General features: G+C 39.9%; 1 protein-coding gene across 1 annotated transcript; it reads left to right on the forward strand.

The window, feature by feature from the left end:
* Positions 5,080-27,938, forward strand: LOC100518085 (olfactory receptor 52M1-like). Its single transcript, XM_021062415.1, has 4 exons — positions 5,080-5,483; positions 21,075-21,143; positions 22,156-22,226; positions 24,627-27,938. The coding sequence occupies exon 4, from the start codon at positions 24,758-24,760 to the stop codon at positions 25,709-25,711; it is 954 nt and encodes a 317-aa protein (XP_020918074.1). The 5' UTR covers positions 5,080-5,483; positions 21,075-21,143; positions 22,156-22,226; positions 24,627-24,757; the 3' UTR covers positions 25,712-27,938.

The raw sequence follows: 27,947 nt of genomic DNA on the forward strand, positions 1-27,947 counted from the left end.
TCTTGTTACCATTTTCTAATCATAGTCCTTCCAAGTTCCCGACTGTCCAGGCAAACCACTGGCCATGTCACCTGTGTTGGGACATAATCATGACTCATTTCTCCCAAGAAAAGTAAACAAGCAGCTGTGGTGATCAAAGTGCTGCCCACAAGGGGATATTCCTTCGGCACGGTCATTTTCAGGAGTATCCCAGAAGGGATTATAATGCACAGCTGCCCATTGTCAGGGGATAGTTGTTTATTGCACAGAACTTTCCATAAACCAGGCCCAAGTCTTATGTTCCTCTGTAAACTGACCCTTGGGAACGCCTCATGATGTCATAGCTGCAGGCATGGAGAAAGTGCAGCAGGAGCGCAGACAATGGGCATTGGGGCCACTTTGTGTAACTTAGTGCTTCCGGGGCCTGCTTGAGCCTGAACACATGTATACCACTTCTATTTGATGGAGTTCATCTGTTCAAGCGCCACTTAACTGGCTTGGTAGGTCAGATAAAACCCAGTTATGGAAAGAAGCTCCAGTCATGTGGTAATTTAATGGCCCATGCTCAAGCATTCAGCCTTGGCCAAGTAGCAGGCCAAGGGCTATTTTGTAAATGGAGAGTAGTTATCCTCCTAGGTCCCTCTACTGCCGTCTCCTCTGGGGACCTGCCAAAGGCCCGAACCAGCATGTCTAGCTGCCACTGACATTTCAAGCATCATTGGATTTGCTGGACCCCATGGACCAGGCGGAAAGGCAATTGGTACCAGAGCTTGCTGTAGATTCTATTTCTGAGCCCCTATCAACACCAGAGGTTTTGGGGTCACTCAGTAAGTGGGCCAGAGTAACATGCTAAAATGAGAAATATGTTGCCTCTTAAATCCAAAGAAGCACACACCATTATGCTGTTCTTTTTTTTTTTTTTCTTTTTTTTTTTTTTTTGGAGAAGAGGCCACGTGCACCACTGGAACCAGAAGTTTTATCGAAGTAGAAGGGCCCTGAATGTGACAGATACTTTTTACTTTACAGCAGTTTTATGTTCATAGCAGAAATGGGCTGAGGGTACAAACTGCCCCTGTGTCCTCTCTCCCACACATGCATGTTTGCCTCCATCCCCAGGATCTCTGACCAGAGCGGTGCATTTGTCACAACTGAACCGCACGTATGCACCGTGACCACCCAAGGTCAATGATGTACATTAGGGTTCTCTTGGTGTTGTATGGGTTTGGACAAGTGTAAAATGACGTGTATGTACGACTTACAGTATCATACAGGGTATTTTCACTGTCCTAATAACGCTTTGTGCTACCTACTCATTTTTCCTATGCCTAACCCCTGCAACCACTGATCTTTTAATCGTCTCCATAGTTCGCCTAGGGGCTGTGGCTAGGCCTTCCAACATTGTAAGAGCGGGCCTCCTTTTCTTGTTCTTGATCCTAGAGTGAAAGCTTTCAGCTTTTTACTGAACATGATTTTATTTATTTGTTTTTGGCTTTTTAGGGCCATACCTGTGGCATATAGAAATTCCTGACTAAGGGTCACATTGGAGCTGCAGCTCCAGCCTACACCATAGCAACTCAGGATCTAAGGCACATCTGTGACCTACACCATAGCTCATGGCAACACTGGATCCTTAACCCACTGAGCGAGGCCAGGGATCAAACCTGTGTCCTCGTGCATCCTAGCTGGGATTGTTAACCGCTGAGCCATGACAGAACTCCTGAGCATGCTTGTAGCTGTGTTTATGTAACACACGGCCTCTGTTATGCCAAGGTACATTCACTCTCTCCCACCTTGTTGCAACTGTTCATCATAAATGGATATTGAATTTTGTCAAGCTTTTCTGCATCTTTTGAAATGATTTTACTCATTTTGTTGATGTGGTGTATCATGTTGACTTGGAGATGTTGAATCACCCTGTACCCCTGGAATCCTACATGATCATGGTGTGTGATCCTTTTTAATGTATTCCTGAATTCGGTTTGTTAATGTTCTAAAGATTTTTGCATCATATTCACCATGGATATTGGACTAATTTTGTAAATTCTTGGGGTTTTGTTATTGTTCGTTTGTTTTTTGCTTTTTAGGGCTGCACTAGTGGTATGTGGAGGTTCCCAGGCTCTGGGTCAAATTGGAGCTACAGCTGCTGGCCCACGACACAGCCACAGCAACACGAGATCAGAGCTGTGTCTGCAACCTACACCACAGCTCATGGCAATGCCAGATCCTTAACCCACTGAGCGAGGCCAGGGATCGAACCCACAACCTCATGGTTCCTAGCTGGCTTCGTTTTTGCTGTGACACAACGGGAACTCCTCTTTGGGTTTTGTTAAATGCTGGCCTTTTAAAATGAGTTTTGAAGTGTGCTCTCTTCTTTATGACCATTAATTTGAAATCTTTATCAGATAATTTACTTCATTAAGTTCAATTTTCTAAGTTTTTTTTTTTTTTTAGAACATTCGTTTTTTGTTTTTTTTTTTTTAACTTTTCTTGACTGTGTTTAGTTTCCGTATATTAAATAAAAAGACTCCTCCCAGTTAGTAACTAAAATGAGGCAGACTGGAAACTGGATGCTCAGGCAGCAGCTTTCAAAGCGTTTCCAAAGATTAGAGTCTTGTCTCGTCACGGAATGAATTCAGAAATGAGATAGAAACTGAGAAAAGTGAGGATTTACTTAAGTGAGAAATACAGCTCTTAAAGAGAGGTGGGCAGAGAGGCAGCAGCTGCCCTGTGTTTTTCGGGCACACCAGTTATAAGGGTTATCCAGTTGTTTGGATGGGATATTCACTGGGAAGGTGGGGTTTGGGGGTCGTATTCCTTCATTTTCATCCCAGCTCCACCTTCCCAAAGGGAGGAGGAGTTTTTGTCCTTATTTAGTTTAGTTTTTATTGGAAGTGTCATGACATTAATGGATGATGAGTACTTATTATCTGCACAGCTAATTTTATTATAATTTTGTTATAATGAAGATGTAATGAGCAACAAGTTATATTTGGATACTGGAAATTCATGCCCTTTCTCACATTTCTTCATCTGCCTCCAGGGCACTTATCACCCCAAAATGTGTGGTTTCCTGTCGGTCTGGAGGTTCTGGCTTTTCTTTGTCTGACCATGGACCCCGCTGTTTGCCTGATGAGTGGTTTCCTGCCATCTGGCCCCGTGCCGCCTTCTCTGCTCCTACCTATCTCTCTGCTGTAACAGAAGCACACAAATATACCTCTTTCAATGGAAGACTGAGAGAGAAGCATTTCTGTCTGCTGCCTCTGTGCTGTGCCCCGGGGGAAAAGCTAGTTAAGAACTATTACTGTTAGTGTCTCAGGTCCCACTCTACTGCAAGCGCTGCTGCCATGAGCACCCCACTATCAAGAGGTGTCTCCCTTAGTGGCGGCCAAAAAACTTGGGTGCCGAAAACTCATGCACAAGCTCCTTTATAGGAGATACTAGTGATCAGAGTGGGGCATAGGAAGAGTACAGAGATGGTGACTGCCCCCCTCCCCATCTCTGGAAAGAATTGCTGGCCCCTGAATGTATGTTAAATTAGAAGCCTTCCTCTTAGACTACAGCTACTAAGATAAGCTCTTAGGTCTCTTTGATGGAATGACTGGGTATTTCTTTCCACTGCTTCTCTGCTGTGCCCTGAGGGTATAGGTCTAGGTTTTTTGTTTTTTGTTTTCTTCCCCAGAGTCCTAAGGGAACCTACAAACATATAGCCATAGTGGCCAACAGAGATAGGCAATCAAGGCATGTCCCCTGGGTGTGCAGTTTTTGTGTGTACTATGGACCTTAAATATAAATGGCAATTATTAAGCAAAGTTGAGTTTATTTTGGAATAACAGGAATTGCAGTTTGGGACAAATAATGGTGAACCATAGACAAGTTGAAATAAAGGGGCGGCTAAGTTCTGAAAATAAATTGGAAGGGTTATTTTGAACAAAATGTTGTGCTCTGTGCATGCCGGTCGAAAGGAATTCCTGGACTCATATCTGAGTGTAAAGAAAGAAGAGTTTGTTGAGCATGACGAGGTGGAGAGAAAGTAGAGTTTACAGAGATAAGAGATGCTGCACTCACAGTGGGATGACTTCCTGACAATCAGGGAAAGCCAACAACTAGTGTGTGGTCACGTCTGTTTTTATAACTGGGGCAGAAGAGAGGTCTTGTGATACACCTGCTGACCTGCTGGTCGGTTGGGGAAAGAGGGGTCTTAGGATACATACTTGCTGGTCACTTGGGGCCATATAAGGCCCTATGGGGTGGTGTGAGGAGTGGGCCACATACCTTTCCTACTGGGGGTAGGAATGAGTAGGCCAGGTTGAAGGTGGGGAAAGGGCATTACAATGAGATAGTGGGGCAATGATAAGGGTTTAGTAATTCTTGTCTTGGCCAAAAGCTTTGAGTTCAAACTTCTTGAAGTCAAACACAAAAGTTCATTGGAGAACTAGAGTCTGGGGTTGTGGCCATCTGACTTTGGTTGCCAGTGAGTACTTTACTATTGTGCACTGGAGTTTGGCACTTGCCATCAGCCTCCACGTGGATTAAATTATAAGCCACTGCAGCTGCTATCCCACAATACCCCCTGAGCAGAGCTCAGGGTGGAGATCTGGAGTGAGGCACTCTGCTCTACGAAAACTGGAAGAACAAGTCTTCAGATAGATATTTTTAGAAGATGTTATGATTCCACTCCTTGCACCTCCTCATATTGAGGAAAACACTAAAATCTTTCATGATGATGTCTGCTCCTCATGCTAAGAGTAACCTTCATGAGACCAGCAGCAAACTTGGGTGAAATGTGGGCATGGCTGCATGCACCTCCCCCTTCACTTCTATCTCATATATCCTGACCCTTCCCCCCTCTTTGGGGTGGTATTTCAGAGCTGTCTGTAATGCTACTTTTCTGGCTGCAATTAATTCAACAAAACAAAAAGATGTCAGAGTCATCTGTGAGTGCAGCCACTCCCAAGGGTGAGCCAGTGAGCCCTGAGGGAACTCAGGAAGGAAGTGTAGAATACTGGCCCTGACAGCTGAGGTGCATATCAAAGGAGTGATTCGAGTAAGCCCAGACCTTTGCATCTTCCCATAGAAATACGCAAAATTCCTTAACTTGAGATAACTGGTTTTTGGTAATCGTTTGTTCCTACGCCCTGCCCTATGTTGAAAAAACTCCCATGTATCCTAGCTCCTGGCTTGCCTCCTCGGAGAATTTTTCTCAGAGCTACCTGAGATGCTGTCTCCTGGGCTTAAGTCCACACTTTGCCCCAAATAAAACTTAACTCTCAGCTTTCAGGTTGTGCATTTTTTAAAGTCAACCCTCTTAATGAGGAATGCAGAAATCTTCTCCCTGCTGGCTGAGTGAGTCGAGGTGAGGTGAGGAATACATGTGTGAACTCTGCCTTTGTGGCTTCCTAACTGCACTCTAAATCAAGTTTCCTGTATTCATGTTCACAGGACATGTGTTTTCAACTCCTTTGGGAAAAGACCAAGAAGTGTAATTGCTGGATCATGTGACAAAAGTAAGTTTGTTTTTTTAGGAAACTTCTGCACTGCTTTCCAAAGTGGCTATTCAATTTCTAATATTCCCACCAGTAAAAAGAGTTCCTATGGCTCAACATCCTTGAGTATTATTTCCAGTGTTTTGGATTTTAGCTGTTCTAATACATGTGTAGTAGTATCTTGTTAATCTGTATTTCCTTGATGACGCAATGTGGAACATCAATCCATATGCGTATATATATATATTTGGCCATGCTTCTGGCATGTGGAAGTTCTTAGGCCAGGGATCAAACCCACACCACAGCAGTGAACAGGGCCACTGCAGTGACAAGGCCAAATCCTTAACCCACTGTGCCATAAGGGAATTCTGTCATCTGTACATCTTTGAGGTGGTGGCAGTATCAACTCAAGGGGACCCACCTCTTCATTTAAGAGGCTCTGGGTTTACAAATAGGCTCAAGACTGGGAATTAAGGGGCCACGACTGGTTTTTGTTTTTTTTGTTTGTTTGTTTTTTTGTCTTTTTGCTATTTGGGCCACTCCCGTGGCATATGGAGATTTCCAGGCTAGGGGTCTAATCGGAGCTGTAGCCGCCAGTGACAGGTCACTCTTACATTCCATTCTCCCTAGGAATAGAAATCCCTTCCTCTACAGTTTCCAAGGCAGGTATAGTATTTCAATTTTATTTATCGTGGGCCACTTTTGGTCCCTGTTTCAGCCACAAGCCAAACTGTTAAAAAGTCTAACTCCCTGAGCAGTATCATTAAGTCCACAATTGCTGCTTATTAAACCCACATCAATAAGTTTGGCCTGATCCAATGTTCTGTTCCTTCTACTATGACCCCATATCCTTAATATCCATTTCTAGATGTACTTGGTGGATTTGCCTTGTAAATTAGAAAACTCCAGGTTTTTCTGGAGTATGGTACACTTCTTCATGGGTTACTTTAGGGTCCTGCTGGGACTTGAGTACAGACATAGGTCTAGAATTTGTGGTGAGTCTTAAAAGTAATCAGCAGTGTCTTGTATGGCAACTGTCTTAGGGGAGACCATGATGGTTCCTCAGTCAAAACTGAGTTAATCCCTTCTGACAGGTGAAGTGGCCACTTCCACTGGCAGAATGAAGGGGCTCAGTGTCCCCAGTTTTGTCAGAGTCCCTCTCACATGTCCCTGTTCCAACTTTCAGGATTCCATTTCTTTCCAGTCAAGAACCACCCCCACCCCCATCTCCCCACCACAACTTAAAAACACACCCTGCAAGGCTCAGAGTTCAACTTGCATTGTAATTTAGAAAGTTCTAGCATTATATTCCAGGTTCTTTTTTTCCCCCCAGTAACCTCAGGCCTATGGCTACAGGAAACAAGCCCTATAGCTATAGAAGCTTTCAGGTCATTTATGTGGCTCTTGAGCTGGGAATTTGAACTCGTCTTTTTCTTTCCTCACTTTGTCCGTGACATTGGGAATAACCAGCCAATCCCATTCTATTGATTAGTCTGACAAATGTCTGAAGGTATCAATACACGTCATCCAGAACATTGCCTCTTGTAAATGTCTGATTGAAATATCCAATGGTAGTATTTTGCGTATTTCTGCCACCCCGGCATGCCATGAACTATTTCTCTCCTACTGGAAATAGTCATGCCTATAAATCTAATCCTATTAGACCTCCAGATCCAATTCAGAAAACTCACCATGAAGGTTCTATTTCTCTACAACTATTCTAAGATCTGTATTACTCAGGATTTCCCAGAAAAATAGAACAAATAGGAAAGGGGCAAAGATGTAGGGGGGAAAGATTAACTTGAAGGAATTGTCTCACATGATTTTGGAGGCTGGCCTGTCCAAAGTCTGAAGGGTAGGCCTGCAGGCCAGGAGAAGCTGATGTTGCTGTTTGAGTCTGAAGACAGCCTGCTGGCAGGATTCTCCCTCCCTTTAGGAGGTCAGTCTTTTGCTGTTAAGGTCTTCAACTAATTGAATGAGGCCCACCCACTTAATGGAGGATAATCTGCTTTTCTCTGTCTACAGATTTAAATATTAATCTTATTTCTGTGAAGTATTTTTTTTTTAATGTCATGACTAATCATCTAAACGTCTGGGTGTCCTGGCCCAGCTAAGCTGACACATAAAACTATGACAATAATGGTTCTCTCACACAATTCAGCATCCTTAAGTGGGAAAAGTGAGTGGTTTCATCAAGATTTTTACCAATTTTTGATCATGTCACTAACAATCCAAAAGTTGTGAAAGGTCATGTAAAGCTAAACATTCTCTGAGCAATCTGAAATTAATACGTGTGCCCCAATAGCACATTCACCAATCCAAACTGTTTTCATCTGGGGAGGAGACATTTTCAGATTCTCACCTGCCATGAAATGGTAGAGCTGGGAAAACAGCTGGATTCGAAGCAAAAAAGGAGGGTTGTGTCATGTGTGAGAATGTAAGTAGAATTCAAAATCAGGAGATCACACTATTCTCTGCTGGCTTCTAATTGTAACTGATTTCTAATTGCCATATTCCAAGTAACTGCTGTAACTCTAATTCCCAATGGATTGAACATGCGACTATAGAAGCAAATCAACTCTTCTGCCTCATCCCTCCCATCTCTCGCCGAATTTGAAACTCACTACCACCACCGCGGTCTGTTTCTTAGTAACAAGCCTATGAATGCTGTGCATTACTTCAGAACCCTGATTTATCTGTACAAAGAATTGGGATTCAGAATAATTAATTATGAACCAGTGTGGTCCTTAAAAATTAAACTTACAGGCTGCTGCCTTCATCGTGGGCTTCAAATGAGATCGTTGTAAAACGTAAAACCGGAGTAGGAAAATGAGCGTGCTGTGCTTCTTACCATCCGAGGCCATGCTAAAACTATCCACCAATAAGTAGAGAGTACTGCACTGAGGTGAAGTAGATCCCGGAAGGGAAAGCCTTTCAGGCTCATTCCTGGCATAAGGAGGGAGGACAAGGGTCAGTGTCACGGTGTTCACAAGTTTCTCAGCCGTACTGACACATCACTCTCTTGGTAATAGGGTCATCAAGTAAACGGGGAAAACATTTGTCCCATAGGGATCCAGGGGCTACCTTGTGGACTGAATGCCCCCACCACCAAATATCTTAAAGCCCCAGAGTGGATACGTTTGGGCAAGGGCTTTCTAAGGAATTGTTTAAATTAGGTCATGAGGGTGGCCCCTTGGTCCCACAGAATTAGTATCAGACACTGGAGAGCTCTCACTTTCTGCACGCAGGAACCAAGGGACAGCCAAATGACACAGCAAAGAGGAAGGAGCCTATAAGCCAAGAGAGTCCTCACTGTAAATCAACCATGTTTGCACCCTCATCTCAGACTTGGCCTCCAGTACTGAGAGAAGATCTGTTAAGCTACCCATTCTGTGGTACATTGTTATGGCAAACTGATGGATAGGACACTTTATTTCCAGCTGTCAGCAGTCATTAGGTAACTCCCTGTCTCCCTAATTAGAGCTGTTCCCTTGCAGTTGTATACTTTATCTGTCTTTAGCTATATAGAAGGTACCTGAAATTATAAATATTTATAGGCTCTGAGGAGCTATCCTTTAGAAAAAGCAGTGTAATTGAAGAGAGATGACTTGCTACAAAAATTTTATAAATTATATTCCATTTATAGTGCTTATAAAATATTGGATATATTCCCTGTGATATGCCATAGACCACTGTACATTATTCATCATATACACAGTGGTTGTACCGCTTAATTCCTTGCACCTAGACTGCTCATACCCTCTCCCCTTTCCCTGCTGTCGACCACTAGTTAGTTCTCTATATCTGTGAGTCTGTTTCTTTTCTGTTCACTAGGTTTGGGCTTTTTAATTCCTCATAAGTGATAACATACAGTCTTTCTTTCTCTTCCTGATTGATTTCACTAAGCATGACACCTTCCAAGTCCACCCATGTTGAAGCATATGGCAACATTTCATTCTTTTAATGACATAGTAGTATTCCACTCTCCATATATGCCACTTTTTTTTTTTTTCCCCACTGTACAGCAAGGGGGTCAGGTTATCCTTAGATGTATACATTGCAGTTACAGTTTTTTCCCCCACCCTTTCTTCTGTTGCGACATGAGTATCTAGACATAGTTCTCAATGCTATTCAGCAGGATCTCCTTGTAAATCTATTCTAGGTTGTGTCTGATAAGCCCAAGCTCCCGATCCCTCCCCCTCCCTCCCCCTCCCTCCCCCTCCCATCAGGCAACCACAAGTCTCTTCTCCAAGTCCATGATTTTCTTTTCTGAGGAGATGTTCATTTGTGCTGGATATTAAATTCCAGTTATAAGGGATATCATATGGTATTTGTCTTTGTCTTTCTGGCTCATTTCACTCAGGATGAGATTCTCTAGTTCCATCCATGTTGCTGCAAATGGCATTATGTCATCCTTTTTTTATGGCTGAGTAGTATTCCATTGTGTATATATATACCACCTCTTCCGAATCCAATCATCTGTTGATGGACATTTGGGTTGTTTACATGTCCTGGCTATTGTGAATAGTGCTGCAATGAACATGCGGGTGCATGTGTCTCTTTTAAGTAGAGTTTTGTCCGGATAGATGCCCAAGAGTGGGATTGCAGGGTCATATGGAAGTTCTATGTATAGACTTCTAAGGTATCTCCAAACTGTTCTCCATAGTGGCTGTACCAGTTTACATTCCCACCAACAGTGCAGGAGGGTTCCCTTTTCTCCACAGCCCCTCCAGCACTTGTTATTTGTGGATTTATTAATGATGGCCATTCTGACTGGTGTGAGGTGGTATCTCATGGTAGTTTTGATTTGCATTTCTCTTATAATCAGCAATGTTGAGCATTTTTTCATGTGTTTGTTGGCCATCTGTATTTCTTCTTTGGAGAAATGTCTATTCAGGTCTTTTGCCCATTTTTCCATTGATTGATTGGCTTTTTTGCTGTTGGGTTGTATAAGTTGTTTATATATTCTAGAGATTAAGCCCTTGTCAGTTGCATCATTTGAAACTGTTTTCTCTCATTCTGTAAGTTGTCTTTTTGTTTTCTTTTTGGTTTCCTTTGCTGTGCAAAAGCTTTTCAGTTTGATGAGGTCCCATGGGTTTATTTTTGCTCTCATTTCTATTGCTTTGGGAGACTGACCTGAGAAAATATTCATGATGTTGATGTCAGAGAGTGTTTTGCCTATGTTTTCTTCTAGGAGTTTGATGGTGTCCTGTCGTATATTTAAGTCTTTCAGCCATTTGGAGTTTATTTTTGTGCATGGTGTGAGGGTGTGTTCTAGTCTCATTGCTTTGCATGTTGCTGTCCAGGTTTCCCAGCAATGCTTGCTGAATAGACTTTCCTTTTCCCATTTTATGTTCTTGCCTCCCTTGTCAAAGATTAATTGACCATAGGTGTCAGGGTTTATTTCCGGATTCTCTATTCTGTTCCATTGGTCTGTCTGTCTGTTTTGATACCAGTACCACACTGTTTTGATGACTGTGGCTTTGTAGTATTTCTTGAAGTCTGGGAGAGTTATGCCTCCTGCTTGGTTTTTGTTTCTCAGGATTGCTTTGGCGATTCTGGGTCTTTTGTTGTTCCATATAAATGTTTGGATTGTTTGTTCTAGTTCTGTGAACAATGTCATGGGTAGTTTGATAGGGATTGTGTGCCACATCTTTTATCCACTCATCTGTCGACAGACACTTAGGTTGCTTCTATATATTGTCTATTGTAAATAATGCTGCTATAAAAATTATGATGCACATCTTTTCAAATTAGGGTTTTTTCATTTTCTTCATATATATATATCCCCAGAAGTGGAACTGCTGTCACATAGTAGATATTTTTAGTCTTTTGAGGAAACTTCATACTGTTTTCCATAGTAGCTATACTAATTTGCATTCCCACCAATAGTGTATAAGTGTTCCTTTTCTCCATCCTCGCCAACATTTGTTGTTTGTGGTTTAATATTTCAACTTTAACTCTTTTTATTGATACAGTTAATGTACAATACGTTACAGGTATACAACAACATGATTCACAATTTTTAAGGTTTATGCTCCATTTATAGTTACTATAAAATATTGGCTATTGTCCCTGTGTTGTATATCTTTTTAGCTTATTGATTTTATACATAATAGTTTGTACCCTTTAATCCCCTATCCTTATCTTGCCCTCCTTCCCACTCCCCACCAGTAACTCACTAGTTTTTTCTCTATGCCTGTGACACTGTTTCCTTTTTGTTGTATTCACTAGTTTTATATTTTAGACTACACATACAGGTTATAACATACATTTTTTTTTTCTGTCAGACATTTCACTTAGGATGATATCCTCCTAATCCGTGTTGTTGCAAATGGGAAAATTTCATTCTTTTACAGCTGAGTAGTTTTCCACTGTGTGTGCATATGTATATGTTGTATATATCTCTTACGTCTTTTTCCATCCATGCATCGATGGACACTTAGGTTGCTTCCAGAGCTTGGCAATAGGAAATGATACTGTTAGGAACACTAGCATGCACATATTTTTTTTGAATTAGTGTTTTATTTTTTGGATAAATTTCTAGGAGGGGAGTTGCTTGGCCCTATAGCCATTCGTATTTTAGTTTTTGAGAAACTGCCATACTGTTTTCCATAGGCTGCACCAATTTACATTCCCACAAACAGTGTATGAGGGTTTTGTTTTCTCCACGTCCTCACCAATATTTGCTACTTGGGGTCTTTTTGATAATGGCCATTCTGATAGGTGTGAGGTGACATCTTATTTTGATTTGTGTTTCTCTGATTATCGACATTGAGCACCTTGTCATGTGCCTTTTAGCTATCTGTATATCTTTGGAAAAATGTCTCTTCAGGTCTTCTGCCCACTTTTCAATTGGATTGTTTTGTGATACTGAGTTGTATGAGCTGTTTATATATTTTGTATATTCACCATCAGTTATATCTTTTGCAAGTATTTTCTCCCAGTTAAAAGGTTATCTTTTCATCATGTTGATCATTTTCTTTGCCATGCAAAAGATTTTTAGTCCCATTTGTTGACTTTTGATTTTGTTTTCTTTGCTTTAGGAATATATTCCACCCCCAAATTGCTATGATTTATCTGTGTTCCACCTATGTTTTCTTCTAGGATTTCTATGGTTTCTGATCTTACATTTAGTGTTTAATCCAGTTTGAGTTTATTTGTACATATGTTATGAGAAAATGTTCTAAGTTCATTCTTTCACATGTAGCTGTCTGGTTTTCCCAGCACCTGCACAGAACAATGCATTATGTCCTCATACAGCTGACCATATGAATAACTTCTGCCTTTAGGTCTTTGTTATTAAGCTTAAGTCATTTACCAGCACTGCAACTGTTTTTCAAGCAGAAATATGGCATAACGTAAAGCAGGACAAGAAGACACTCTTTTAGATATTATTTTCCATCATGGTCTAACCCAGGAGATTGGATATAGTTAATTGTGCTATACAGTATAACCTTGTTGTTTATTCATTCTGTATGTAATAGTTTGCATCTACTAACCCCAAACTCTCAGTCCATCCCCCACCCACAGCAACCACAAGTCTGTTCTGTCTGTGAGTCTGTTTGTTTTGTACATAGATTCATTTTCCAGCAGCACTTACGGAAGCACCATATTTATGCCATTATATAGTCTTACTTCTTTTGTCATAGACAAACCCACACACTACGGTCAGTTAATTTATGAACTGTCTATCCTCTTATATTGATCTACATGTCAATTTTTTCCAGTACCATACTGTTTTTATGACTGTGGTTTTGCAGTATAGATTAAAGTGAGGGATCATGAGACCTCCAGCTCTGTTCTTCTTAAATTGTTTTGGCTATTAAGGTGTTTTGTGTTTCCATGCAACCTTAAAATTATTTGATCTTGTTCTGGGAAAATTGCCGTTAGTGTTTTGATGAGGATTGCATTAAAAATGTGGATTGCCTTGGGTAGTAATTTTAACAATATTCTAACCATAAATATAGTATGCCTTTCCATCTTCTCATCTCTTTCATCTTCCGTTTCTTTCATCAGTTTTATCTTTTCCTAGTATGTCTTTTACCTCCCTAGGTTTATTCCAAGGCATTCTATTATTTATAATGCAATTGTACATTGGATTGTTTCCTCAATTTCTCTGATAATTCATTGTTAGTGTATAGAAACATCACAAATTTCTGTATATTAATAATTTTGTGTCCTGCAACTTGACCAAACTCATTAGTCAGCTCTAGTAGTTTTTTAATTGGCATCTTTAGGTTTACCTATGTCCTCTGCAAACAGTGACATTTTTCTTCCTTTTCAATTTGGATTCCTTCTACTTCTTTTTCTCCTGATTTATGTGGCTACAGCTTCCAGTACTATGGTGAATAAAAGTGGAAAGAGTTGCCCTCCTTGTTGATGATCTGAGAGGAAATGCTTTCAGCTTTTCACTGCTGAGTACGATGGCAGCCATGGGCTTATCATAATGGCCTTTGTTATGATGAAGTATATTTCCTCTATACTAACTTTGATATTTTTAATCATAAATGAATGTTGAATTTTGTCACAAGATTTTCCTATATCCATTAAAATCATGACTTTTCTTATTCAATTTATAATGTAGTATATCTCATGGACTTGTAGATATTGAACCATCCTTGCATCCCTGGGATAAATCCCACTTGTATGTGGTATATGTTGCTTTTAATGTATTGAATTCTGTTTGATAATGTTTTGCTGAGGATTTTTCCACCTATATTCATCAGTGACATTGGCCCATAATTTTTGTGTATGATACCTTTGGTTTTGCTATCAGTGAGATTCTGGCATCATAAAATGAGTTAAGTATTTCTTCCTGTGCCACTTTTGGGAATTATTTAAGGATAGGTGTTAACTCTTAAGCATTTTGTAGAATTCGCCCATGGAGCTATCTGGTCCTGTATTTTTGTTTAGGAGTTTTTTAATGACAATTTCATTAATTGTAATTAGTCTGTTCATATTTTCTATCTCTTCCTGATTCAGTCTTATGAGTTGTATTGCTATACACAGTCAATATTTAGTTGACTTTATTCATAGGTTAAATCTTTCATTACTATTTCCTTCCTTCCTGCTCTTTAAGCTTCCATCTGAGATCACTTTGCTTTTACCTGAAGAACAAGTGTTTTATTTAACGTGAGTGTGCTGTTGTTAAATTTTACTAGTGTTTTTGTTAAAAAAGAAGGCTGTTTTACCTGAAAACAGAGCCCACGTCTTCAAATTGCTGTCCTAAAATTCTATCATCTACTGGCTTCCATTGTTTCTTTTGAGACATCAGAAAAATTGTTGCTCCTTTGATGTTACTCTCATTTTCTGGCTAATTTTTAAGAATTTTTACTTCATGTTTGACAATCAGCAATTCTATAATGATGGGTCTAAGTGCATATTTAGTTTTTTTTAAGTTTATATGGTTTGGACTTCACAGAATTTCTTAAATTTCAAAGCTAGCTAAGGATATAAAGCTAAAAATTCAAGTTTTCTCTTGAAATGTTCTTTCTCCCATATTCTCTCCTCTCGACTTAGAACATCAATTAGTTACCTTTTAGCCCTTTTCATGGTGTTATCTATTGCTGAATATTTTTCCTGTATTTTTCATCATTTTTATCTCTCCATGCCCTGCTATATTCTTACCCATTTTTATTTTACTAATTTTTTCAATTTGATGAAATTCTTACCAAATCTATCCCTTGAATTCCTAGTATAAATTAGTTTTCATTTTTATGTCTGCTATATCCTTTTTTGTAGTTTCCAATTCTTTAGTGAGGTTCTCAATCTTGTCATTTAACTATTGTATCATTTAAAGGACTTACAGTCTCTCCCTGACAACTTCAATATATAAAGCCCCTATGGATCTTTCTAGTCTCTTTAGGTTCCACTGGTCATCATTCATGTTGTCTTATCTCTTGTGCTTATTAAAAAAAGTTACTGGATATTTTCTTTTAAAGGGATAATCTTCAGCCCAAAGATAATATTTTTCTTTTTTCTTCAGAAATTGTTTGGCTTCTGCCATGTACCTGAGGGCACTAGTAATACTAACCAGGGGCTCAGATAAAGCTGAGCATCAGTCCCTGCAAGTGTTGTTCTATTTACAGTTTACCCTTATGAACAATAGGCAGTTTTTCAGAATCCAAATCTAATATGTAGGGGGAGGAGTGGAGATTCTGTGGGTATTTATCAGGGCCATCTTTTATTCAATAACTCCTAGACTACAATATTTTTCCCTAGTTCTTTCTGGCAGCAAGGTTCAGCCACTCAACTTCTTATTTCAGAATCAGCAAATGTTCCCAGGCAAAAGGTGCTTCCAAATGCCAAGCTCATCTCTCTGGATTTGTGTCTTCTCTCAATTCCTGGCCAAATAATTTCACTATTTTAACTTGTCAGTACCTGAAGTAGACCTTTTTAAGAAGTCTACTTTTCCAGCTGTCTTCAGTCTGCAATTATTCCAAAGGAGACTCATAGGCTCAATGATATACTTCTATGGCCATTCTTTGGACTACACTGTCAAACACATTTCACTATAGTAGTATAGTCCAAGTTCAATCTGCACCTAATTTTTTGTTATTTCTATACTGCAAGAGAGGCTAGAACAACAGACATGAGCCTGTCAAAGATCAAAGTAAACAGGAATTAGTGAAATGATAAACTTCTAAAACCTCATGTCCTATTTAGGTACTGAATTAAGTCCTTAGGAGCTTGTGTGATGAGTGGTGAAATAGGGGTGAGAGTGGCATTGAAGACTTTCCAGCCATAAAATGAATGCTGTATAACATCTACCCTTTTAAAAGCCAAGTATGAAGAAAAGAGACTGGCAATTCAAGTCTTGGATTCATTTCTCTCAATGTTTCCTGAACACGTACCATGGTCCAGGTACTGGACTAAACTCTGGGGATAGAATGACCATCCTCACGGTCTCTATCATGGAAAATAATCATGCAAAAAGATACTTTCAACAAGGAGGATATGATATATTATCACTTGTGATGGGTCAGATGTTTTTAATATATTTTCAAAATAAGTTCTAGAATCAGAAGTTGGAGATTAAGAAATTATCCAGTTAAACATTTATATAGAGGTAGATTCTGAGTATATTTTATTAAAATCCTTTGCATCTTGACCATTACATACACAAACTTTATTCTTTATAGCCTCTGACAATATTTTGAGGTTGAGAGATAATTCCATTCTGCAATGAGGAAATTGAGATCCACAGAAAGAGTCTTATCTGAGAAATCATTTGCTGGACTTATCAGACTCATTCTAATTGAAAGGCATTGGTTTGGATTCTCTAAAAATCTCTAGGAAGCAGAGTTTCCATCGTGGCTCAGTGGTTAACGAATCCGACTAGGAACCACGAGGTTGCGGGTTTGATTCCTGGCCTTGCTCAGTGGGTTAAGGATGCAGCATTGCTGTGAGTTGTGGTATAGGTCCCAGATCCTGTGTCACTGTGTGTTACTGTGGCTCTGGCATAGGCCAGTGGCTACAGCTCCCACTGGACCCATAGCCTGAGAACTTCCACATACCACATGTGTGGCCCTAAAAAGACACACACACAAAAAGCTGTAAAAAGGCAAAGTATGGGGATAGGGATATACAAAGTAAATAATACATTGTTCTGACTTACAATTTGCACTTTATGAAAATGGTCAAAGTTGATGATCTAGACATAGAAAAGACAGACTTATAAGGTAATATCTAGGAACATATACATCCACAGATCAGGTTCTATTCAAATATGGAGAGCAAGACCGGAGGTAAGTATAATTCCCTAATGGATTAAAGGAATTCTGAGCAGTGACAGTCCTGTTACATGTTGCTATTATTAACAGTGAAGATTATTGGAATTGTTCTTAGGCAATGTGCTAATGTTCTAAGTATTTTTACAGCCCATTTTTAAAGTCCATTTTATGAACCATAAACCTAGATTTTTCCTGGTCATATGAAGCTTGGACATTCTGACAAATTAATTGCAAAGTAAAGATTGTAACTTAAGCTATTTTTTTCATTTTGTAAATTTTATTGGAGTATAGTTGACTTAAAATGTTGCAGGTGTGTCAAGTGAACAGCAAAGTAAATCAGTTAAACATATATCCATTCCTATTCAAGTTGTATTCCTATATAGATTATTACACAATATTGAGTAGATGCTAAACAGTAGGTCCTTGTTACTTACCTATTTTGTATGTAATAGTGTATATATGTTAATCCCAGCCTCATAAATGATCCTCCCTCCCTGCAACATTTCTCCTCTGGTAACTATAAGTTTGGTTATGAAATCTTTCAGTCTGTTTCTGTTTTGTGAATAAGTTATTTTGTATCTTTTTTAAAATTAGAGTCCAGGTGTTAGTGATCTCATGTGATAAGTCTTTTTCTTTCTGATTTTACTTTGTATAATAATTTTTAGGTCCATCCGTAGTTGCTGCAAATGGCATTATTTCATTCTTTCTATGGCTGAGTGATTTTCCACTGTATATTTGTAGCACTTCTTTTTACAGTCCTCTGATGGACACTTTGGTTGCTTCCCTGTCTTGGCTATTGTAAATAGTGATGAAATGAACATGGGGGTGCATGTATCTTTTGTATTATAGTTTGGTCTGGGTAGATGCCCAGGAGTGGAGTTGCAGGATCATACAGTAGTTCTATATTTAGTCTTCTGAGGAACCTCCATAATGTTTTCCATAGTGGTTGTACCAATTTACATTCCCACAAAAGGTGTAGGAGGGTTCCCTTTTCTCTAACCCTCTCCAGCATTTCCTATTTGTGGACTTGTTAGTGATGGTCCTTCTGACCATTTGAGCTCATACCTCATTGAAGTTTTGATTTGCATTTCCCTCAGAATTAATGATGTTGAACATTTTTTTCATGTGCCTACTAACCATCAGTATGTCATCTTTGTATAAATGTCAATTTAGGTCTTCTGCCTATTTTTCAATTGGGTTTTTTGTTGTTGAGTTGTATGAGTTATTTTTATATTTTGGAGATTACGTCCTTGCTGGTTACATTATTTGCAACTATTTTCTTCCATTGTCTTTTCATTTTATTTGTGGTTTGTTTTGCTGCACAAAAGCTTTTAAGTTTGATTATGTTCCATTGGTTTATTTTTGTTTTTATTTCTATTGCTTTGGGGGAACAAACCTAATAAAACATTTGTACAGTTTATGTCAGAATGTTTTGCCTAATCTCTCTTCTAGGAGTTTTATGGTTTCATAATTTTTGTGCTTAAGCAATTTTGAGTTTTTTGAGTTTATTTTTGTACATGGTGTGAGGCTGTGTTCTAATTTCATTGATTTACAGGCAGCTATGCAGCCTTCCAGTTTTCACTTGAAGAGACATGTTCCCATTTTACATTCTTGCCTCTTTGTTGAAGATTGACAGTATGTGTCTGGGTTTATTTCTGGGCTCTATTTTGATCCATTGATCCATATGTCTGGTTTTTTACCAGTACCACATTGTCTTGATTAGTATAGCTTTGTAATACTGTCTGAAGTCTGGAAGCATTATGCCTCCTGCTTTGTTTTTTCCCTCAGGATTGCTTTGTCAATTCTGGGTCTTTTATTGTTCCAGATAAATTTTTGGATTGTTTGTTCTAGTAGTGTGGAAAAAGTCATGGGTAATTAAATAGGGATTGCTTCAGTCTTTCTATTGCTTTGGGTTGTATGACCATTTTAACAATATTAATTCTTCCAATCCAGGAGCATGGGATATCTTTCCATTTTTTTGAATCCTCTTTAATTTCCTTGATTAATGTTTTATAATTCTCAACATATAAGTCTTTCACCTCCTTAGCCTGGTTTATTTCTAAGGGTTTTTTTAAGTGTGATTTTTAAAAGGTATCATTTTTTATATACTTTTCCGAATGTTTTATTGTTAGTATACAGAAATGTAACTTGTTTCTGAATGTTAATCTTATATCTTGATACTTTGCTGAATTCATTGATCAGCTTTTGTGTGGAGTCCTTAGGGTTTTCTATATATAGTATCATATACTCTGCATATAGTGACAATTTACTTCTTCTCTTCCAATTTGGATACCTTTATATTTTGTCTTTTTTTGTTGTTTTTTTGAAATGTTTCTGCTGTGCAGAAGCTTTAAAAAATGGATTTAATTACAGTTAAAATTTTTCATTACTTTAGGAGATGAATCCAAAAAGATATTACTGCAATTTATGTCAATGTTATGGCTATGTTTTTCTCTAGGAATTTTTTATACCTGGTCTTACATTTAGGTCTTTAATCCACTTTGAGTTTATTTTTATGTATGGTATTAGAGAATGTTGTAATTTCATTATTTTACATATAGCTGTCATGTTTTCCCACCACCACCTATGGAAGAGACTCTTCTTTGCATTGTATATTCTTTCCTCCTTTGTCATGGATTAATTGACCATAGGTATGTGGACTTATTTCTGGGCTTTCTATGATGTTCCATTGATCTATATGTCTGATTTTATACCAGTAACATGCTGTTTTGATGACTGTAGCTTTTTAATATAGTCAGATGTCAGGGAGCCTGATTGCTTCAGTTCTATTTTTACTTATCAAGATTGCTTTCACTATCCAGGGCGTTTGTGTTTCCATAGAAATTTTAAAATATTTTGTCTAATTCTGTGAAAAATGCCATTAGAAATTTAGCAGGGATTGCACTGAATCTGTAGATTGCCTTGGGTAGTATAGTGATTCTTACATGGTATATCTTTCCATCTGAAAATAAGACACTATGTCTGTCATCTTTGATTTCTTTCATCAGAGTACAGGTCTTTTGCCTCCTTAGGTAGGTTTATTCCTATATATTTTATCCTGTTTGGTGTGATGGTAAATGGGATTGTTTCCTCTATTTCTCTCTTAGCTTTCATTTTTAGCATATTCACTCTGTAGAACTCAAATGGAAAAAAAATGTTGCTTTTTCTCACCTATACAATATTTTTTAAATGACTATAGTGCTATTTAGCAAATGAACTCACTTGATGCTGGGTTAAGCACAAATGGACAACTACTTTTGGAAAACACTTTGACAACAGGATTGATGAGGCCTGAACAATGCTTGATAATTTTCCTTCTGGGATTCTATCTTGAGATTGAGCAGAAAAAAGATATTGAGATATGTCTGTACCATTTAGTGGAAAAAAATGAAACTAGTCTTCCTACTGCTCTGAAAAGTACATGTTAAAGGAACCACAGACATGGACACAGATAACCTGTTTTAAAGTTTTTTTTTAGGGCCATACCCATGGCACATAGAAGTCCCCAGGTGAGGGGTCGAATTGGAGCTTTGGCTGCCAGCCTACACCACAGCTCATGGAAATGCCAGATCCTTAACCCACTGAGCATCCTTGTGGATACTAATCAGGTTCCTTATCAATGAGCCACTATGAGAATTCCCTGTTTTAAATACTTAAGCAAACACAAATTGAAAAAAAAGTAGAACCAAAAAGAAAAATTAAAATGCTAATATATTTATATTTTAGTGGTTTTATGTTTTGGATCACTTAGACCATACAATGACATTTTTTAATAATATAAGCAATGATTAACAAAAAAGTGTCCATATTGGATGTACCTGTATCTAATGTTCCCCCCCCTCACCCTTCTGCTGGGAACTCACCATGTCATTCTTAGAGTTCTTGAATCCCTCAGGCCTTGGAGGAGGAGAGTCAGCTGGGACCAGTCAAGAGCCCCAGGAGGAGAGTAAGAACAAAAGTCTTATAACTTAGTCCTGGGAGGTGGGGTGGAATAAGGAGGGAAGACTACTCTCATGGGGGGTAACAAAGCCAGAGGGAAGGGCACAGGTCTCTCTGTGCAGCCCTTGGGAAGCAACTGGTTATTTTCAGTACCTGGATAAAGAGGGGATCCAGGAGAAAACATTGAAGAGGCCAAAGCTATAGCCTCCCCTTGACTGTAAACTAAACCCATCCACACATCCAGAGAAGAGGTGACCACTATAAGGAACAGAGCCTAGGGCTCTGTGGGCAGCACCCAAATGGGTAAGTACATTCCAAAGGTTGAGACAAAGTCATTGGAATCAGACTCTAATTTTCAGAAAGTACTTTTGTATTTTGATCCAGCCAGGGCTTATTAGCTCTACTTTTGACTAGAACTGTAAAGAAGGTAAGTTGAGTATAAATTGGGCTGGGTTACAAATCCAAAAGGAGAAACCCCAAGTAGGAAGCTTCATTGCCTAGTCCTCCCCATCAGAACATGAGAAAAAAAGACTGAACTATTCCATACTGACTGGACTGTGATTCCTCCACAGTCAGACAACTTTCCTTCCCAACTGAACTTTTACACCATCAGCAGGTCTCATTAATGTTTTTACCCATGTTTAAAAGACTGTTCATACAGTTGGAAAAGAAGGGTATGGAGTTAAGATCATCTGAATACACCACTGTGTTCTGAGGAAGGAGGCAAAGAACAGAGGGGAGGAGTAGGTAAGAAAATAATACAATGCCTACTTCAGAGACCGAGCATCCTACTGTTTCACCTTCTGTGTAGTGTATGTTGTGCACATGCACACACATGTATAAACAGTTCATTTTAATAATGAAGCAGCTCTAAGGCAGCTGCTATTCCCTTTATTTCATAGACTCGCAAACAGGCAGTGTAATCTCCTTTGTTAAGCTACAGAGCCACAAACAGTGGAGTTACTATTTGAACTAAGCCTGTCTTGCTTCTAATGCATGTTTATTTCACCACAACAAAGCATCTCAGGAGCTCCCGACCCACCATCAGAATGCCTCTTCCAGGACTTGTAGAAATGTCTCCAGTGTCCAGGTAAGGATGCCCTTTTGGGAACTCATACAGAAAATGTTTCTCTGGAATGTTCTAGGTAAACTGACAACACAGTTTAGGTGCCACAACTTAGTGGCTTTTGTCTTTATACACATGTCCACATTCTTTGTCTCAGCCTAAAATTCAGTTGCAACTTCGTTGACTTGGCCAGGCACAACATTATGATGAGTAGCCACTACTTTGAGTAATGAGGCCCCTTTCTGGTTTAGGATGGTGGTCTATCAGAGTATTTTTGAGAAAAAAGTATATCAACTAGTGTTTACCATAAATCCCTACCTCATCTCTGCAATTCCTAGACTTTTGAGGACTCTTCAAAGATGCCCCAGGTGGTGGTAAAACAAAGGAAAAAATTCTGATTCATGGAATATAAATTTCTGGTTTATTCCCCACCCCATAGTAAACAGTAAGAATTTAGGGAAAGGAAGCTGTTGCCAAGAGCCTCACACTTATTTCATTTACTTTGTATTTATCTTTTGCAGTTGATTTTCTTATGAAAAATAGGCAAGCTAAGATCTCCCAAGAGGTTAGGCAATTCACCCAAAAGCAGGGTAAGATGGTCTGAAATGGGAAATCCAGGTTTGTTAGATGGCAAAGCTAATGCCTTAAGCTGCCATGTGGTGCTATCTCCTGTCCTTGTTCTATCTATCCAGTAGATTCATAGAACCTGTACAGTCTGATCCCCGAGGAAGTAACTTCACAAGTGCTCAGACTTGCAGAACTGCCAAAGTCAGAGTTAATGTAAAAAGAACCACTTGCAAACTATGTGAAAGTTCACAGAACTTTTGTCTGTCTTTGCACACCCAGCCAATTCCTGACCCAGAAATAAGCAAGCTCGTAATAAAAACCTAAAACGGTTTGTTGGAGCCTGAATTGTGTGAGTCTGTGAAGTTACACAGGGGCATTTCTTAGCCATAGTGAATAAGTCCATTTATATCTTACACATGGATGTGAAATGCATATGGACTTGAGACAATTAAGGGGAATTCAGTGACTACTTACCCATCGTCTCTGGTACAGACTGAAGATATCAAAGAAGGCTTTGTAGAGTAGGAATGGTCTGAGCTGGCCCTGAAGGATGGGGGATTTTTCCTGGGTGAAGACCAAGAAGGTGATAGACCGCGTAGCAAATACAACATGGCTGTGTGGAGAAAGTTGCCATGTCGTGAGTATGGGGAGTCTGGTGAGAATCTGATGGGAAACATAAGGAGGGCGAGCCCCAAATTAGACCCCATGCCCTCAGGCCCTGAACCCTGAGGATGTGAAGCAGTAAGAGCCATGGCTGGATTTTTACTGGCACCTGACGGGCAGGAGAGCACGAAGTGGGTGAGGCCTTTACAAGCAAGAGACTCTTCCAGTGCTGATCTCCTTGTCTCTTCAAAGAGCACAGAGCAAGAAGAGCTTTCTTCAGATAATGGGTGAATGCCCAGAGAGATCTGCTCATAAAAATATGTACCCCATCTTTTACCCATCTCAAATTACAGATGCCCAGGTTCTCAGAAATCTTGAGCCTGCTCTGAGAGCAAAGCCTCCATGAGGAAAACTGCCCTTCGTCTTTCCAACATGAGATCTGGGCAACCAGAAATGGGATCTTTTTCTCTAAAAGATACTTGGCATAGGACATAATATTCTAAAGAAGTCAACTCAGTTTGACAATCTGGCCAAACTACTGTAAAACCATTAAAGAAAAGAGAGTTGTACCTCATTAATATACTTTCCTTGGTAAATTCTCGCCTTATAAAATTCTCAAAACCCAGTCAAAAATATAAGATTTTCAAAGCTTTTAACTACTTTCCAAAACAATACACCATACATGAAAGGAAGAAAATTAAAAATGTGTTTTCATATCCAAGGTATATTCCTATATGACAAACGGGTTAATGAAACTATATTTTAATCTGCCTCCTACCCTCCCCTCACTTAATATGAGGTAAACTTTTTTTACCAGGTAAATACATAGCTCTAAAAAATGTTCGCAACATAATTCATTGAACAGAAGTACTAGAATTTAAAGAATGTTTAACACACTGCTTCTGAATTTTCAATATAAAATCAGAAATTGCAACTATCTAATCAATCTTATTGATATTACTCTTTATACAGTGATAAGAGAAGCATATGCAGACACTGGGCATTGAATTATTGCACACAGAACTTTTGGGAAACATTTCCTAAAGGAAATAGAAGATACAAACAAAATTACCAGATCAAAGGGTATGAGCAGTGTGGGAGACCTCTATGCTAGAAGAGACCGATGTAGCAGCAGAAATCACAAGCACGGCTGTTTCTGCATTTACCAGTGGGTGCTTTCATACGAAGACTCTTTCATACGATATGTAATAGGTCCCTTTTCAAGTAAGCATTCAGAGTTCTTCCTTATTATAGGTCCCAGCAGTTACCCAGGATGGAAGTAAGATTCCTGTAGTCGACAGTCTCCAGAGGCAGAATCTATCATAGGAGTAAAAATCTAAAAGCTAAAAGCGTTCCTGTCCCCTAGATACGCTACACCCTCAAACATGTTCATGTCTAATAATGCCTGCTTGGCACCTACCTCTTTTCGGCTTACCGGCATCCCAGGACTGGAGTCCCTGCACCTCTGGCTCTCCATCCCCTTCAGCTCTATGTACCTGCTGGCTGTGGTGGGGAACGTGGCCATCCTTGCCGTGGTGAAGGTGGAGCGTAGCCTGCACCAGCCCATGTACTTTTTCCTGTGCATGCTGGCGGTCAGCGACTTGGTCCTGTCAACCTCTACCATGCCCAAACTGCTAGCCATCTTCTGGTTTGGTGCCCGCCGCATTGACCTGGAGGCTTGCTTGGCCCAGATGTTCTTTATCCACTGCTTTGCGACTGTTGCGTCAGGCATCTTCCTTGCCATGGCTTTTGATCGCTATGTGGCCATCTGTGAGCCACTCCACCACGCCTCGGTGCTCACCCGTGCAATGGTGGGTCGTTTGGGCCTGGCTGCCCTCCTCCGGGGGGTACTCTACATTGGACCCCTTCCTCTGATGATCCGCCTGAGGCTGCCCCTTTACCGGGCCCAAATCATTGCCCACTCCTACTGTGAGCACATGGCTGTGGTCACCTTGGCCTGTGGTGACACAACCATCAACAACTTATACGGGATGGGAATTGGCTTTCTGGTCTTGATCCTGGATTCCTTAGCCATCTCCGCCTCCTATGTGATGATTTTTAGGGCAGTAATGAGGCTGTCCACCCCTGAGGCCAGGCTCAAAACCCTAGGGACATGCAGTTCGCACATCTGTGCTATTCTCGTCTTCTACATCCCCATTGCCGTCTCCTCTCTCGCTCACCGCTTTGGCCGTCACGTGCCTCCCCATGTCCATATCCTTCTGGCCAACTTTTACCTCCTCATCCCACCCATCCTCAACCCGGTAGTCTACGCTGTCCGCACCAGACAAATTCGAGAGAGACTTCTCCACATTCTTAAGGCAGGGTCTCAACCCAAGTGACTGTTTAGCATCTATGGGCCACACATATATTTAGGGATGACAGGAAAAGTCTCTGCACAGGGAAGCCAATGAAACGGGACCCATGCAACCAGGTCTTACCTGCGAGGTGAAGATGAGAGTCTAAGAGGAATGCCAGAACCTATTCCATTTGACCATGGCCTTCCTGAAAGAAATATCTGAAGTGCTTCCAAGGTATAATCAGGGATTGATGTTTGTACAATATCCCTTTTCCTATTTGACTTGATAAAACTAAGCCCAATACACACAAGCCTACAGACTACAGAAGTAGGATCACTTCTATCTGACTTTTGGGGGAGGAGTTCTGGCTTCTCTTGGGGGAGAGTATTTTGTATAACTTCTAAAAGGTAAATTTATATTTTAACACCTTCTTGAAGACAGCTTACAAATTTGTTAGTTAAAGGTCTGGAAAAACTAAACTATGTGAGAAAGCTTTTCCAATCCTTTTCACTTGCCCCAGAAAAAGTCTTCTGTTGAGGATGAAGGCAATCTGAATGCGAGAAATCTCGAGTGGGATTCTACTCCCACAGAAGTGAAAGTCCTCAAGCCAGGCCATTCCCTCACTTAAATAGGTAAATGGAAAGACGATAACTGGGAGCAGGGGACAGAAGGCCAAGAGGAGCTTCCTTCTTGGAGGTCCTGAAATGGCACAGATTAGGGGCAGCAGCCAAACTGAAATAAGATGAGCGAGGAAAGAAGGAAACGGTGGGATCACTGACTTGAAAGAAGTTGGGTAAAGAACTGAGTCAAGGTGATGAGACTATATTCCCAGTGGCAGGTACAAGCCTTGATATAACTTTAGATCTTCAAAGAATTCTTAGTTCAAACACTATTTCTCCCTTTTTTTGTTGATCATAAAATTCCATAATGACATGACGACTTCAGGCACACAAAACTATAGAAATGTTGTGGTGATGCATAAGAAATGAAGCAATCACATTAAAACGCTCTTTTAACCTCAATTCACAAACCACTATAAAATTTGAAAAGCTAAAATGGCTTCCCTTGGGCTAAAACTAAATCATTTTAGTATTTGAACATATAATCTAATGAACTCAATGATTAAACCAGAGCTGAAATTCAAGCCTCGCATTGGCTACAAAAAAATGAAAAACTCTAAAAATGTTTGATACACTAAAACCTTAGCTTAATCTCCAGCCAGTTCAAAATTTCTATTTCCTCAGAATCCTATGCCTACCCCTAAGGTTGGAAGGGTCATACTTATTTTCCTCCCTGGTTTTAGGGTGAGGGGTGATTATTTTCCTCTCTCCTTACTAAGGGTCCTGGAGTTCGGTGCCAAACCCAAGCCTACTTATTGAAGAAGATTGTTCCGTCATGTTCCGTGAACATCACCTTAGTGCCAAATATGATCTGCTTTTATTAGGGGATGATGAAAAGATTCTATACAACCCTCAGAGCTAGAAGCTACTTTACAGAGTTACCTCCTCACCATAGCCTGGGGTTTTGGAGAAAATGAAGAATGATCATGCCCACCAGTGGCACCAGGGCTGAGGGAAACGCCAAGGAGGCCTCTGTCATGAGGTAGCTCTGTGGCGTTAACTGAAAGTCCTTTTTTACTGGGTAGTGCAGAGTGCGTGTAAGGAGAAACCAGGGGTTTTAATGTGGACTAATTGCATTTACTGGGATCAGTACTAAGAACTCGTTAGCCAAATAACCTCCAAGATCCCCACAGTAAGGTGTTTCTCTCTAGATGACCTGTTAAGTATACTTTAGACCAAGACAAAATGTCAGGCATCTCTGGTTCTTTATGCTCATGCAATATCGAATGACGGGGATAAGGAAGAGACATTCTACCTGTGTGTGTGTGTGTTCCTGTTCCACCCAAGGACCACCATCCAGGACAATGCTCGGGGCTATTGGACTCAGGGTATAACCTTAGTTATAACAGAGCATTTAATCCCTCATCAACTATCCTCACGGCTGAGCCCTTTCATGGTGAAAGGGCAATCTCAGGATGGGATGGAAGGGACTATACCCTCAGAATGCAGTACAAGGACGTGACAAATCTAATAACTGAACAACCTACCTTATTTCTCCTTCACACGAATATTTCTCTTTTCCATCACCCACACTCGAGGTGGAAGTAAAAGACATTGTCATCATTGCCTTTGAGTCTGCAAGTCCTCACGGAAAAAAATAAGATTGGGGAACAATGGAGGGAGGACTGATCATTATGGTTTTTTTTTGTTTTTTTGTT

Source organism: Sus scrofa, chromosome 9 (assembly GCF_000003025.6).
Source record: "Sus scrofa isolate TJ Tabasco breed Duroc chromosome 9, Sscrofa11.1, whole genome shotgun sequence".
NCBI classification, from domain to species: Eukaryota; Metazoa; Chordata; class Mammalia; order Artiodactyla; family Suidae; genus Sus; species Sus scrofa.